The sequence below is a fragment of the Protomyctophum bolini genome (genome assembly GCF_963924005.1).
Source record: "Protomyctophum bolini genome assembly, chromosome: 5".
NCBI lineage: Eukaryota > Metazoa > Chordata > Actinopteri > Myctophiformes > Myctophidae > Protomyctophum > Protomyctophum bolini.
The window spans coordinates 47429600-47445723 of record NC_137866.1 but is presented as its reverse complement, the minus strand read 5'-3'; the positions used below and the strand labels follow the sequence as shown (position 1 = coordinate 47445723).

At 41.0% G+C, this 16124-nt stretch overlaps 1 protein-coding gene across 2 annotated transcripts in view; it reads left to right on the top strand.

Moving 5' to 3' along the window:
* Positions 1–14418, top strand: part of LOC308316071 (oxysterol-binding protein-related protein 2-like) — a 28515-nt gene extending 14097 nt beyond the window's left edge. The window contains exons 11-15 of one of the 2 annotated variants that reach the window (XR_013964115.1): positions 4501–4620; positions 5347–5470; positions 6661–6751; positions 11339–12024; positions 12096–14418. Coding sequence is in view for 1 of the 2 variants with exons in the window: in XM_080764426.1 (XP_080620552.1) it covers positions 4501–4620; positions 5347–5470; positions 6661–6751; positions 11339–11450 (447 nt within the window). In the remaining variant the exon portion in view is untranslated. Of the gene's footprint in view, positions 1–4500; positions 4621–5346; positions 5471–6660; positions 6752–11338 lie in introns of both variants that reach the window. The other variant, XM_080764426.1, reaches the window with a different exon arrangement.
* The last annotated feature ends 1706 nt before the right edge of the window (positions 14419–16124 follow it).

Below are 16124 nucleotides of genomic sequence, written 5' to 3'. Positions count from 1 at the left end.
CACTCGGTGGCACGCTATGAGCTTGTAGATCTGCTATTTTTCAATAGCTAAATTATAACACAATGTTTAAAACACCAAAAGGGGTTCCCGCGCAAAATGGGTTAATACTTGTGTCTCTCGTCGAAACAGAAATTGGTCAAACTACAAAGCACAGTACGTTTGAGCTCGTAGTTTGGCTATTTTCGGTTCCAAGACCAAATGTAAACCAGGCTTAAAGGTCTCAGTGACATTCTTGGGTTAAAACAAACAAAACAAAAAAGTTCAAAAGTTGAAGCTTCTATTAGCCTGATTATCAGACTTAAGGTGGCCGCACACTAGCCTGATAATCGGGCATTGTTGACGCTCGGGGTGGGGGGGTGCCCGACTCAATCGGGAGCGATTCTCGGGCATAAATTATCGTCTAGTGTGAGTGTATAAAAGATCCAATCGTAATCCCTCCGATCCGCTCGGGGGCCGCTCACAGCGCCATCGAGATCGGCCCGATCAACATCAAGAATGTTTGATGTTTGCTCTGCCCCCGCAGCCCCCCTTCTCCTCGTCCCCCCTCCTCCCCTCCTCCCCTCTCCTCTCCACTCCCTCGGGGGCAGAGAATCCTTGGGTGCGCTGCGCCCGAGTTTTAAAACCGTGTAGTGTGTGTGTGCTGCATGAAATAATCTGATAAAACAATCGACTATCCTGTAGTGTGTGGCGCTATCAGATATTGAAAAGAATCGGCTATAAAGTGTAAGGCCACTTTTAAGCTTTGTGAAGCTTGGCCAATCAGAGAGTGGGCGGGGTCTATGGTCTCAAGCAAGGCGAAGTAATCATTGCTGTAGTGTAGTGTTTGTTCAGTAGCAGGGGTCTATTCAGCTCTTTAATAAAGTACATTCATAATATTAACATTTTCAGGCGGGACATCAATTTCAGTACAGACTCAGATCGATGTGCTGTGTGTTCACTGTGTTGTGATACTAACTATTATTCCCATGGTTCAGTTCTCCTCTTTCAAAGTACTGTGAAGTAATCTGTGTGTGTGTGTGTGTCTGACTGATCAAACATTTGTGCACTTTTCTTTCACGTTAACATGCATTGACAGGCATTCGCTGAAGGTAAGGTCCAGTGTGTTTCATAATGTCTTTATGTGGCGTACTGCTGTTGTCAGGGATGGGAAATGATACAAAATGCTGTTAAAACAGTTTAAGTGCCATGAACGTTAAGACGAGTTGAATCCAATTATGCACTGATTGCCATTTACGATAAGACGAGTTTATTTTTTATATATATATATATTTTTTTAATCCAAATTCCTCTAATCTGGTGTACAGGTGATGACATGCACATTACATGCATAATAGAATGACATTTTATTTCTTTTTTTATAATGGGCTAATTGGCAACCAAAGCCAAAACTGGTGACCACCAGGTGGCGCTGAAATAGTTTTAACCCATTTAAGCCTGACCTCGAAATAAAAAAGAAATCTTTTCAAATAAAATAAATCTACAAGCTCGTAGCGCGACACTCGGTGGCGCGCTATATGAGCTTGGAGATCTGCTATTTTTCAATAGCTAAATTATAACAATGTTTAAAACACCAAAAGGGGTTCCCGCCCCAAAATGGGTTATGCATTCTAATTTCTACATGGTCCGATTCCTTTTTTTCTTTTGGGATCGATTTCAGTGATTCAACGATTTCTTATTGATTTTCTTTTGTTAGGCCTTGCACGGGTTGTTTTGAAATTTGAATCCCGGGGTGGACATAAAATTGACGGCAGCTGGCTTTAAAATGAATCGCAGTGCTTCCTGTCTGTCGTATAGACGCATGACATTGCAAATATTCTACTGTCGGATGATGAAACATGCCGGCACTGATGAAAGACATTCAATTAGCTTGAAGCTTTTTTAATTACTTACGATTCCGGTTGTGGAATTCCCATCCCTAAATGCTGCGTTCACACCAACGGCTGCAAAGGTACAGGCTACCATTCACATAGACACACTGTATTATAAAGGCTGGATGGCGCAAGGCGGAGTCTCCAGCGTCGTTCACTGGTGGCCATCTTGCTACAGTGAACTTTTCTGGTACGTTGGTACTTTATTTAGCCAGTAAAATCACATTGAGACCATAGTCTCTTTTACAAGTGCGCACTGGCCAAGAGAAGAGGCAAATAAATGTTACACATATAGCTCTGCCAGTAACGACAAATACAGGACATGACAAAGACAAACATAATGACATCCGTAATACCAAAAACCTACTACCAGGGAGGCTCGGAGAGAGTCTAAATAGCTAACCACTAAACCAAGTACAAACTAAGAAAGACTTAATACGAACAATACTTCAAGAAACTACTAAGATAATATAAAGCTGAGAACACAGCAATTGCTACTCGCCAAAGCAGGAGCAGACCTCTTAAAAGTCACTATAGGGGGGATCAAGGAAGCCAATTATAATCTGGTCTGTAGATCGTTCCACGCCCAGGGCCCCCAAAAAAAACGTTTTTTTCCCCCCTGCCTCAGATTTGGTGTTGGGTACGACATCCAGGTATTTGATCTGAGGTTAAGCGAGTTTTGGACTAGTTGTAACTAATGTAAGAACTGAAGGAGAATTACTAAGAATGACTTTGTTGATAAAAGTGTACCAGTGTAGCAGCCTGCGAGATGCTATGGAGGAGCACCCCGCTAAGAGACCGGAAGAATGTCAATGTTAATCATCAAGATATCAGCCTGTACCCCTCCTCCTCCTCCCTACAAAATAAAAGCAGACCCAATCATCACAAGGCACACACTATTTCCAAGACATTCATACTAAAATGGCTTTATTTTAGCAAGACAAATCAGGAAATCAAGAGTCTCTGTACATCTGCATTCGGCTTCTTTTGTTTAAAGTGGGAAATTTGGTGTATAGTCTTTTCTTATTGGCCTCAAATCTTGTCTATATACATTCATGAATCCACTTGCTGACCGGCTGTCACTGTTGGGACATTTATTTTATAGGTGTTTCTTGTGACCCTACCATTAACAGGCAAAAATGTCAAACTTTCCTTTTCCTTTAAGTAGCATGTGATGTGTCAAACTAGGGGGTTTTCATGTTTCTGAATCCATTCCAAGCATTAGTTTTGCACAAAGAAACCATAGCCACTTGCCCAAACGTGCCCAAAATGTGCTGACCTCATCACATTTGTCCTGGCGGCTATGGCTATTTCTAGCCCAAGGAGTGCAAAACGAATGCTTGGCATGCATTTAGAACCATGAAAACCCCCTTAAAGCAAAAAGGAAAGTTTGACATTTTTGGGATTGTTAATGGTAGGGTCACAAAAGAAACCCCTATAAAAACCATTGCCCAATAGTGACAGCCGGTCTGCAAGTGGATTCATGAATGTATGGATATAGACAGTAGTTTAGGCCAATAAGAAAGACTATATACAGTACCAAATTTCTCACCCCATAACCCCGGCTGCCGGACTATGAATATCATAACGTGAAATGAAAAGTGAAATAAATAAAATGTGTGTTCCAATGCTTAATAATATGATTTTCCATTTGGTTGATGGGGGGCTGATATGGGAAATGGGAATCATGACATGATTTGCCACGTTATTTATCCTATATCAGTGTGCACTCTGCTAACGTTCACATTCACAATCGGATCATTCACAACACCTAAAATGCTTATGAATAAATGCTTCTCTATATAAAGACAAGTTTGATGTCACAGTGTGCAGCAGTAGGCTGTCACAATAATAACAAAATCTGTCGGGGGAGAAGCAAACCATGCCTACCTAGAATTTGTAGTCCATTTCGCCTCTAGTGGCTCCAACGGAGATCGTATGTCTTCGTATATTAAAAATATGTGGTTCTATAGTAGCTGGTAGATCTGCGCCAACAACAATACTCTTAACTCAGATTTCCAAACGGTTTGCTCGCCGAGAGATTTGTCTGCGTCGCTTTGTGGCTTTGTATGTTTTGCAGCCGACGGCGTGAACGAAGCATAAGTTAACCAGTGGTGTCCAGTTCCAGTGTACAGTATGACCATTCATAATGCGTCATGTCCTGCACTGCATGGTGACGTGCATTGTGCCTCCGGAGAAACGGCGCCGCCCTGTGTTGTACTGTAACAGCAGGTTCCCAGACCTTTTACCTCCAAAGACACCAAAGGAGACATTTGGTTCCCCCCCCCCCCCCCCCAATCTCCCCAGAACTAGTGAAAATAGCAGATATACAAGCTCACAGATCTGCTATTTTCCCCACACTTAATTTCTCATTCGTTTATTTATTTTCATTCGTGAAATTCTAGTATTTTGTGAAAATAGCTTGATTTTGTTTTCATCTCGTGGGAATTGTGTGTGCATTTGTGGAAATCTTTAGAAAATCGCATTAATAATAATTTACGAACAAATTTTTGGGGAACAAGAAATACAAGGATATTTACTTACGTAAAAAAATATGTCCGCGACCCACAAATGGGTGATTATGAAGTGTGTGTGTGTGTGTGTGTGTGTGTGTCTGTCTGTGTGCGTGCAGGAACACAGCGCAGAAGGTGATGATGGGTGTGAGCTTCCAGAGCTACAGGAAACAGTGACTGTGATACCAGGAAGTGCCTTACTGTGGAGGGTAACGCCCCGCCCTGCCCACTCGGCACAGGTACCAACCACACACACACACACACACACACACACACACTTTTCTTTTTGAGTGGTGCAACCACTCCTACAACCAGCAATGTCCGTGTACGTACCTACCTGTGTAGGTACCTGGGCACATGAGCCTGAGTATGTTACTGATTTATACCAGTAGGGGGCGCCAGAAACAGAGGGAGGGGTAGTGCTGTGTCTCTAATGAGAGAGAGAGAGAGAGAGGGGGGGGGGGGGGGGGAATTGCACCACTCAGTTCACACGTGTGTGTGATTTTTTATTTTACGTCCAAACTAGGGCCACCAGGTTCAACCCATTTTGAGCGAGAACCCCTTTTGGTGTTTTAAGCATTGTTGCATTGTTGTGCTTTAGCTATTGAAAAAATCAGCTATTGAAAAAATCAGCAGATCTACAAGCTCAGTGGTGCAGACCTACGAGCTTGTAGGTCTGCTGTTTTTGAAAAGTCGTGAAAATGTGCCTCAGATCTTTTTAGTTTTTAACTCAAATCTTTGCTTCTGGAGAGTCCCTGGAACAGCATGTTTTCAGACGGGGGTCGGCGGGATATTGCATAACATTTTTGCGGTCCTTGACATGACATATTGTGAACCACTGATATAGAAACATGAGGTTTTTCAGGGGAAAAAAAACATTTAAAAAAAAAAGGCATTTGTTTAATTTCGACGTCGGGCCTAAATGGGTTAAAAGGGTTGACCTGTGACCTTTTGCTCCCGTCCAGATGTATAACTTCAGCAGCTTTGCGTTGACGCTCAACGAGTTGGAGCCGGGCATGAAGAGACTGCTGCCCGCCACCGACTGCAGGCTCAGACCGGACATCAGAGCCATGGAGAACGGAGACATAGGTGATCACATCACATCAAAGTTTATTTAACGTCTAATTGATGTTGATTAGGTGATGTAAAACAAACATTACATTTCATCTTTATTGTTAATGGCATTTAATGTTTGTGTTAGGGGACAAGATGACCGTAAATGTTCCCTTCATTGTCAATGGGCGTTTTTAAAACAAACATTGAACTAAAAACAATGAGTGAGGGGCGCTCTTATCATTATACATCGTGAATGTATGTCAATTTTCCATTCATTGTCAATGAGATTTACAAAGATCTACACTATAGTGTATAGCTGAATATAGGAGGGGCTAGCGCCCCTCAATAAAGCAGAAGTACATTCATACATGGTATATAAAGTAGGGCAATTAAGGTGTTTTAACAGTTTTCAAAAACAGCACAAGAAAGTACAGTTCAATACATGGTCTGCTACTGGGATTATTAAACACCCAAGAAAGCTCTATGGCTATTGGGACCCTTTGTACCCAATTCATCAAAACATTTAATGACAGACAAATATACAATATATAAAATAATATAATAATATGAAAAAGAGCAAGAATTGTGAACATAGCTGATCTGCAAGGCGTTGTGAGCTTGTAGACCTGCTATTTTCACAGTATTTATCTGTGGAACCAAGTCAAACAAAATCCAATGCCTCAACTTCTACATTCACTTCACCACTTTTCAACCTATCTTCATATAATAGGTCCTCACTAATAATCATGAAAAAATGGTGCAATTCTTTTCTACTCGGCCTGTGTCTCACAGGAGGGCTGTGGGCAGTTCAGAAACCGTCTTCCAGTGACATAAATCGTGCCATTTTTTTCATGATTATTAGTGAGGACCTATTATATGAAGATAGGTTGAAAAGTGGTGAAGTGGTCCTTAATTAATCCTGGGGGCCCCCCGAGCACCACAGCTTGAGAACCGATGCCAGATGGTGTGTTCACACACAGGCAGATGTAAAAGATGCAGTCTCTCCATTCATTGCCGATGGAAGCCAGCGACACGACGTTGCAAAGACACAACGACGCATGCAGCTGCTCCGAACCAACTCGCCACTCGTCTTTGTGTCTGCCCGTTGTGTGTGAACGCACCATTATAGAGACTCCTTGTGTGACGTCATACCTCATCGCGTGTGATGTCATTACATTGTGTGACGTCATACCATGTCGTTGTATGATGTCATTACCCTGTAGACACGGGAAGCGCCGAGAAGGAGAGGCTTGAGGAGAAACAGCGCTCGGCCCGTAAGGAGCGATCCAAGGAGGAGGAGGAATGGTCCACCAGGTGGGTTCAATCGACACCTAGAAACCACTTGTCTTGTGTCGCAGAGATTTGAAACGTGCTCTGTTAGAACACTGCGTTCAATTGGATTTGAACCGTGCTCTGTTTGCGTTCAATTGGGTTTGAACCGTGCTCTGTTTGCGTTCAATTGGGTTTGAATCGTGCTCTGTTTGCGTTCAATTGGGTTTGAATCGTGCTCTGTTAGAACACTGCGTTCAATTGGATTTGAACCGTGCTCTGTTTGCGTTCAATTGGGTTTGAATCGTGCTCTGTTAGAACACTGCGTTCAATTGGATTTGAACCGTGCTCTGTTAGAACACTGCGTTCAATTGGATTTGAACCGTGCTCTGTTATAACACTGCGTTCAATTGGATTTGAACCGTGCTCTGTTAGAACACTGCGTTCAATTGGATTTGAACCGTGCTCTGTTATAACACTGCGTTCAATTGGATTTGAACCGTGCTCTGTTAGAACACTGCGTTCAATTGGATTTGAACCGTGCTCTGTTATAACACTGCGTTCAATTGGATTTGAACCGTGCTCTGTTATAACACTGCGTTCAATTGGATTTGAATCGTGCTCTGTTATAACACTGCGTTCAATTGGATTTGAATCGTGCTCTGTTATAACACTGCGTTCATTTGGATTTTGCCACGGTGTCTTATCTACTCGAGTGACCGGTGGCATCTAAGCCCATGACCCACCTACTGCGGTTCCAACAAGAAGATGGGGTTAAGCAAAAGTCAATGGGATTGGTAATTTAACCCATTTTGGTGTTGTGCTTTAGCTATTGAAAAATAGCAGATCTACAAGCTCATCTTGTACAGTAGGTCTGCTATTTCTTTGAAAAACCCGAAGAACGACTGACATAGCTTTTTCAGAAAACTGTCAGGAGATGCAGAAGACATTTATAGAATCTGATCTCGGGTCAAAATGGGTTAAGATGCGAAGGCCCCTTTCCCCCCCCGAAAATTGCACACACTTGTCTATGCCCCCTTCTGTGACACACGAGGGACTGCCTCTCACACGAGTGGACCGCATTAAATAACTCCCAAAGCCTCTGCTAAACCGATACCGCATTAGCTTTCCAATCCCAGTGCCTCGGGTTCGAATCCTTCTCATCGCAGTGTTTATTTAAAGGTTAGTTTTTAGGCATATGAGGCTTTTTTTGTTTATGCCACTCGGCCCACTTGGTGAGAAAAGACTATAGCAGTAGAAAAAAACCCACTTAAAATGGGGGAGGCACGCGGTGCGATGGCCGCTAGAGCCGACTCAGCGCGTCCGATGTATGTGCTTTATTGTACAGTCTAATGGCCCTTGGGATGAAGTCTATCTGTGCTACATGTCTGAGATAATGATAATAATGATAATAACTTATTTATTTATATAGCACATTTCAAGACATAGTCACAAAGTGCTTTACATAACAGGGTAAAAAAAACAGCAACAAACGTGGTCACATGCTACAACAAGATATCATTGAATGACGGCAAGGAAAAGCATGAAAGCACACACACACACACACACACACACACACACACACACACACACACACACACACACACACACACACAAAATAGAATGAGGTATGCAAAAGGTAATTAAGAAAAAGCCTTAACGTAAAGGTGGGGGGTTTTTTTTAGAAGGGATTTAAAACGTGACACAGTTAAATTAAATTAATAGGTAGGGGCGTTCCATATAGTTTGGGAGCCCGGATTGCAAATGCCCTGACACCCTTTTGTGATCAGATGTGGCTGTGGGGGTCTCAAGGAGGGCTCTGTCTGAGGACCTGAGTGAACGTGTGGGCTTATAGGGAGCCAGCATGTCGGACCATCCAGAGATAAAAACCTGTTACTGAATTTGCGTAAAAGTGAGTGAGACCCACAGCCACAACACTAGACGGCGACCATGATCTGGTACCAACCAATTTTAGAACAAATCTATTTTAAACACCATCTATTAAAGGACAACTTTAGTTTTTTTCAACCAAGGTTCATGTTTTAGGTTGTTAATAGAGAAACTAAAAGATGAGTGTTCTTTTTTTTCTTCCATTTGCTGCTTTCTTTCGTTTTAGGGATTTAATTTTAGCTGTTTTTGACAGGGGGGCATTCGAGCATGGGGCTAAATATGTATTTCTTTACAACATTTTATAGCGATTTATCTTTTAATTATTTACTATAGTACTAATAAACCCCTGGAAATTTCATCTGGCCACAAAACATCACGAGATCTACTGAATGTGTCAAACTGACATATTGAGCCTATGACACAGTGTGGCTTCCCCCCAGTAGGCTACCTTCACATTCAGTAGATCCTGTGATTTATTTGTAGCCAGATGTAATTTCCTGGGGTTTATTAGGGCTATAGTAAATAATAAAAAAACAAATCTCCATAATATTTTGTAAAAAAAATACATATTTAGCACCATGCTCGAATGCCCCCGCCCCCCCCTGTACAAAACAGCTAAAATTCCTAAAACGAAAGAAAGCAGCAAATGGGAAAAAAATAACACTCATCTTTTACTTTCTCTAAAAACAACCTAAAACATGAACCTTGGTTGAAAAAAACTAAAGTTGTCCTTTAAGTTCCCAAACATGTGTGGGTCGCGGACACATCTTTATCGGTCTCTTATTTTTTGTTTCCTACTTTTTTTTGGGGGGGTTTAATTATTATTTCAACACATTTTCTAAAAACATTCCCAAAAATAGCTTGAAATAAAAATCTAATTCAATGGTTTGTTCAATAACTAATGTTCTCTATATCCCCGCCTGCATTTACCCTCGCTCAAACGCATGGAAGCCTTTTCAGCTAGAACTATAGATTACAAACATTTTAATAATTTTAATAAATCTTTTAATAATATATACTGTATGAGGGAGGTGTCTCGCTAGAAGTGCTTTGCTATGTAGAATCGATTGCCTGCCTTAACTACTGCAGAACGGTCCGCCGATCTCCGACAGGGCGGGCTGTCTAACCCAGGGGAGCAGACTTTGGAAGTCAGTCACAGCCACTTGGAATGGGAAGAAATCTTAACTTTTCGAAAGAATATAAAATAATCTTCTTAACCCATTTAGACCTGCGTTTTACCTTTGCATGCTGGGAGCTACCTCCTCTGTGTCTCATGCGCCTCTCATATGCTGTAGTAACATTTTATTTATTTATTATTATTTATGAATTTGAACTTGGTTTTCAGAAAACATTAGGTTAGGTTTTAGATGCCAGGTCTAAATGTGTTCTAGAAGAATCTGAAGTGAATGTGAATCTGATGCCAATGACGGTTGATGAAACCCAAAGTTTAGATTACTAATAACGTTAAAACATTTTATTATTGTTTAACATATTAGTGTTTTTCTTCACGAATCAAGAGTCGATATCCCAATAATTTAAATGAAATAAAAATCTAATAATTACTCGAATCGTGAGTTTTAACCCATTTTGGGGCGGGAACCCATTTTGGTGTTAGCATTACGTTATGCTTTAGCTATTTAAAAATAGCAGATCTACAAGCTCATAGCGTGCCACTGAGTGGCGCGCTAGGAGCTTGTAGGTCTGCTATTTTTGAAAAATCGAAGAGCGACTGACATAGAAGACATTTTTAGAATCTGATCTCAGGTCAGAATGGGTTTCAATAATCAAATGATGGATTAAGCGTACCGTGACACCTCTAATAAAGCAATGTATAGCAAAAAAAGCAACATATTCACACGGGAGACTTGGGCTGGACTCCCGGATAGACCAATAGTACAGGCATTATATGGGAAAAAAGGGGTCAACCTCCAACTAATTGCAAAAAACCCAAACTCAGCTGATTTTGTATCTTACATATGTCCTGAATAACATACAAAAAGTTGCCTGAAATTGTCTGAGGGGAAAGTGTTGAAAATTGCCTGTACAGTATGGCCACCATAGACATCCTATATAAGGCAAATAATTTCATGTGACATGTCAAACTAGGGTGTTTTCATGATGCTGAGTCCATTACAAGCATTAGTTTTGCATAAAAACACTCCTTGGGCTAATAATGGCCATAGCCGTCATCACAAATGTGATGAGGTCAGCACATTTGGCTATGGCTATGGCCGTTATTTTTGTATGTTATTCAGGACATATGTAAGATACAAAATCAGCTGAGTTTGGGTTTTTTGCAATTAGTTTGAGGTCAAATTACATTATTACTGGACTACAAACGGTACGGTACATCTTACAGATTTTCAGCTTTTAACCCATTTTGGTGTTTGCATCGTGTCGTGCTTTAGCTATTGAAAAATGTAGGTCTGCTATTTTTGAAAAATCTCAGGTCAGAATGGGTTAATAATGACACTGTCGGGACGTAATAAGACATTTTTTTAATCTGATCTCAGGTCAGAATGTGTTAACAATTCACACTGTCGGGACGTAATAAGACATTATTAGAATCTGATCTCAGGTCAGAATGGGTTTAATAATGACACTGTCAGGACGTAATAAGCCATTTTTAGAATCTGATCTCAGGTCAGAATGTGTTAACAATTCACACTGTCGGGACGTAATAAGACATTTTTAGAATCTGATCTCGGGTCAGAATGGGTTAAAATGTGTGTTCTCCTCCAGGTGGTTCCATCAGGGGATAAATCCGCACACAGGCGCTGAGGACTGGCTCTACACTGGAGGCTACTTTGAGAGAAACTACGGCCCGCAGACCCACAGTCCCGACATCTATTGATCTCCACCCGTCGCCTTAACCTGACTCTGCCAGATGGGGGCGGTATTGGGTAACCATGTTCCCAAGCTGTGAAACAAAATGTGTAGCAAGCTTATTTGGATCTGGCAGCGTCAGGTTACCCGTCACCTATACCCCCAGCCCACATTTGTCACCTCATTTCTACACAGTCTGTGAAAAAAAAAAAAGTTTATGATATATATATATATATATATATATATATAGTATATTAGAAATGGTTTGTTTGCAATTTTACGGTGCATCGATAGACTATAGTTTTTTACAGAGTTGAAACAATAATCTCTTTCGTTTTTAGAGTTGACTTTTTTTTAATTCAGACGCCACACATAAAGGGACGTATTCTTGGTCTCTCAAGTTAGATAACCGATTCCACGGTATTCTAATGCTTTCGTGTAGACCAGGAGGGGTCCTTGGACATTTTTTCAGGAAAAGGACCCCTTAGCTGAGAGAGAGAGAGAGAGAGGGAGAGGGGGGAGATGAAGCAGGGAACCCACACTACATATTGGATTCATCTTAACCCATTTTGTGCGGGAACCCGTTTTGGTGTTAGCATTGTGTTGTGCTTTAGCTTTTGAAAAATAGCAGATCTACAAGCTCATAGCGCGCCACCGAGTGGCGCGCTACGAGCTTGTAGGTCTGCTATTTTTGAAAAATCGAAGGTCAGAATGGGTTAAAATCCTGAATTCTTTGTGAACTTGACCTTTGGCTCTGTACTTGGTCTGCGTATTTTTCCCTGTACACCAAAATGGCCAATCCACAAGCTCCCAGCATGTCTGCGGTGCATTGTGAGCTTCATGTGGATTGGCTATGTTCGGCTAATGTCCCTCCCCAGAATACCAGGGATGCGAGGGTTCACATGAAGATTTGGCGATGAATAACTGGGAAAATCCACTTTAAAACGTGGTGTCATGATGGAAGCATTAGAAAAATGTGTGAGACAGCAGTCTATCTGGAGAGACTGTGGTTTCCATGCACCATTTGAGCCACATTAGAAACATCTGGGTTCGAGAGTACCGGTTAGCACATTAGGGCTGGGGCGATATGATATTTCATATTATGATTATTTCAAACCTTTGCCTCAATTAGTGAATAATGAACAATTGTGGTCCTCCACCAGGCGGAAAGCGTGGCCGAGACTAAGTCTTTTGCCCGTCCGCTCACCCGTCTGTGTACAGCTAATTTCCCGGCAGCGTTGGCCTGACCGGCGTGGAAATGTGAAAAACACACTCCCTGCGTGCCAGAGCAGAGCCTCTTTCTCACATGTTTGACCTCCGCCTGTTAATTCACCACCAGGGCAGGAGGCCCATTTTTTGCATTTATTTATTTATTTTTATATTACTCCTAGAGATTTTGTCCAAACTGTATCTCTATAGTCATGACTCATGTGTTCAAGATGATCACGTCCGATTTTTCATATTCTATCCTGATTGGCTTGTGGATTGGAGCGCTCCGTTTGGAACAGAATTGCCTCAAATCATGAACGCAGTGTGAGAATGCGGTGAAACTGCACGCACATTGCCACTATAGGCCCAGGAAGAATTGCTATCCTTTTGACATTGTCCTTTAAAGCGCCACCTGAGAGGGCCTTTTTTTTTCTTTCGGTTTATCGCCCAGCCCCTGTGCACATGACTGTATATCAAGCTACATCAGGGTTATCTGTTACTTTTCTATAATCTTTTTTTTTTTTAATACTAGATATTTATTTTATTCAGTACTAAACCATCCCTCAAAGTGGGATGAGAGGGGTTTATTTTTCTGTGACTAGATAACTAGGTATCAAAAGCTGCTCTTATGACATTGTTTACTCACTTAGTAAACAGAGGAATACTGTCTAAATTATTGTAATTATTAACTGTAATATACTACCACCCACCATGGAAAGCTCTTGGAATGTACAGTAGAAGTTGAGGCATTACATTTAGTTTGACTTGGTTCCACAGATGCATATTGTGAAAATAGCCGATCTAAGAGGCGTTGTGAGCTTGTCAATTGGCTATTTTCACAATTGTTGCTGCTTTATATATAAAAGGGTCATCACCCCCCCAAAACAAAAAGAAACTTGACCCACCGGCCGAGAAACACTGCGATATATACAACCAAAAGCCAAGGAACATTTAAGGTTTTTCTGCACAAACACATTACTGTAACTATCCATTTGAAATGAACATAAGTTACTGTAACTATCCATTTAAAATGAACATACGTTACTGTAACTATCCATTTGAAATGAACACGTTACTGTAACTATCCATTTAAAATGGACATAAGTTACTGTAACTATCCATTTAAAATGAACATAAGTTACTGTAACTATCCATTTATAATGAACATAAGTTAATGTAACTATCTATTTAAAATGAACACGTTACTGAAGCTATCCATTTAAAATGAACATAAGTTAATGTAACTATCCATTTAAAATGAACAAGTTACTGTAACTATCCATTTAAAATGAACATACGTTACTGAAGCTATCCATTTAAAATGAACATAAGTTACTGTAACTATCCATTTAAAATGAACATAATTTACTGTAACTATCCATATGAAATGAACATAAGTTACTAACTATCCATTTGGAATGAACTAACTATCCATTTGAAATGAACTAACTATCCATTTGAAATGAACACATGTATTACTGTAACTATCCATGAACATAATTACTGTCCAACAAGGTGACAGCGACGTTATTTGTTTGATCTACATTTGTTTTACGTTTGATCTACATTAAATATATTCACTGAGAATTGCAGACCTACAAGCTCGCAAAACACGCTGTGAGCTTGTAGATCTGCGGTTTCTGGTTTAAGTGATACAACTATTGTAGTGGATTAAAAAGTACAATGTTTGCCTCTGAGATCTAGTGGAGTAAAAAGGGAAATAATCAAGTAAAGTACTTAAAACGGAACCATGTTTTTTTGGATGAATAAAATGTATTTTTGTCCAACTGTATAGTGGAGTATTTTAATACAATATAATAACATACAATTGGGTCGCATTTTGTCTACCTGCTCTTCTATTGAGACATTTAGATTGCGTCGAAGGTCATGTCTCACCTATAGACACAGGATCTGACACTATTCAAGATGTATCCCCTGAGCAAGCAGGCAGGCTCTGTTAGCTCAACCAGCACTTGTGCAGTAGAAAAGGAAGTCTCGTAGTGCAGCTTTAGGACGCGTTCGGAAATACCGCACCGGAGCACGCTGGCCTATTAGTTTGCATTGCACAGTGCGCTATTTCCGAACGTGCCTTTAGATATAGCTGCGGCTTTAAGTACAGTAGCCTACTTGAGTGAAATGTAGGCTTACTAATGTTACAGGACACTTCAACCCATATGCAAACAACCATGCCTTCCCTCTTGAAATGTGAAAAAAAATATATTTTTTTGCCAGTATCAGAGATGGATTTAAATTGAAATGGGTTTTTAACCGGAATCACATCGTTCCGTTTCGAGGATTTGGAATTGTGACATAATATACGTGTTGTCATTTTAAAAATGTCAGCAAGGGCTTGACAATATTTAATTTCAGCCGATTACGCTGTTGAAGAGCAGAACTCTCCACACACAAAACACATTATGAAGTTATATAAGACATTGTTACATTAAAAAGTGACGTCATGTTTATGTCGCATTCAAATTATTTAACCCCTTAATAGACAGGGCAACAGATCATTTTAAACTCTTGAGAAATCGCACCCATGTGATGATTTTGCATTCGCATAAAAGCCATAATAGGTTTGTATATTGGGAATCTGTTACAAGTGCCTAAATCTGACCTGCCTTCAACATTCTGCCGCTGTTGATCAGGCTGTGGAAACGAATGTCTCTGTGAAATGAAGTCCTACATCTTTCCTCTGCATGGTGGCTTTCAAAGTGTATAGCTGCAGAACGTGGCTTCTTTGGGCCTGCAGGCCCGAAGGCTTCCACACAAACCATTGAATGTGTGCGTTTGGTCTAGAATAGATGTCGGCACAACGTCAAGAGTCCTGTTCAGTTAACTTCTAACCTGCCGCTGCCAGATCCAAGAAGCTTGCTACACACATTTGTTTCTGGGGAACATGGTTACTCAATACCGCCCCCATCTGGCAGAGTCAGGTTAGTTCAGTTCACTACCGCATGAAAACAAAGGCCCTCATTGTCCGCTTCTACAGAGAACAGACACTTCACATTCTAGTAACGTACATTTGCTCAACCAGTCGATGGTTCTCAAACTTTTTCAATTCAAGGACCCCCAAATGAATATGAATTTGGCCGCGTATGTAAAAAAAAAAAAAAAAGAAATGTACAAATACATTTCTAACCAAAAATAGCAGATGTAAAAGCTCACAGCACAATGTGAGCAGATCTGCCAGGATTTTTCAATAGCCAGTGCCACTATATAATCATAATAATAATGGATTAGTGAATGAGGGTTCCCCAATTAGCGGCCCGCGGGCGCCCCCTTGTGGCCCCTGGAAGAAGGGGGGGGGGGATTATATCCCAGATATAAATGGCATTAAATGAGGGTCAGTAGCCTCTGCATGTCGCGGGTGCCCCCAGCCTGGTACCCTAGTCAAAATATGGCCCTTGAGGAAAATTAATTGGGGAACCCTGAGATAGGTGAACACGGACATTGCTGTTCCTTGGAGTGGTTGCACCACTCAAAAAACAAT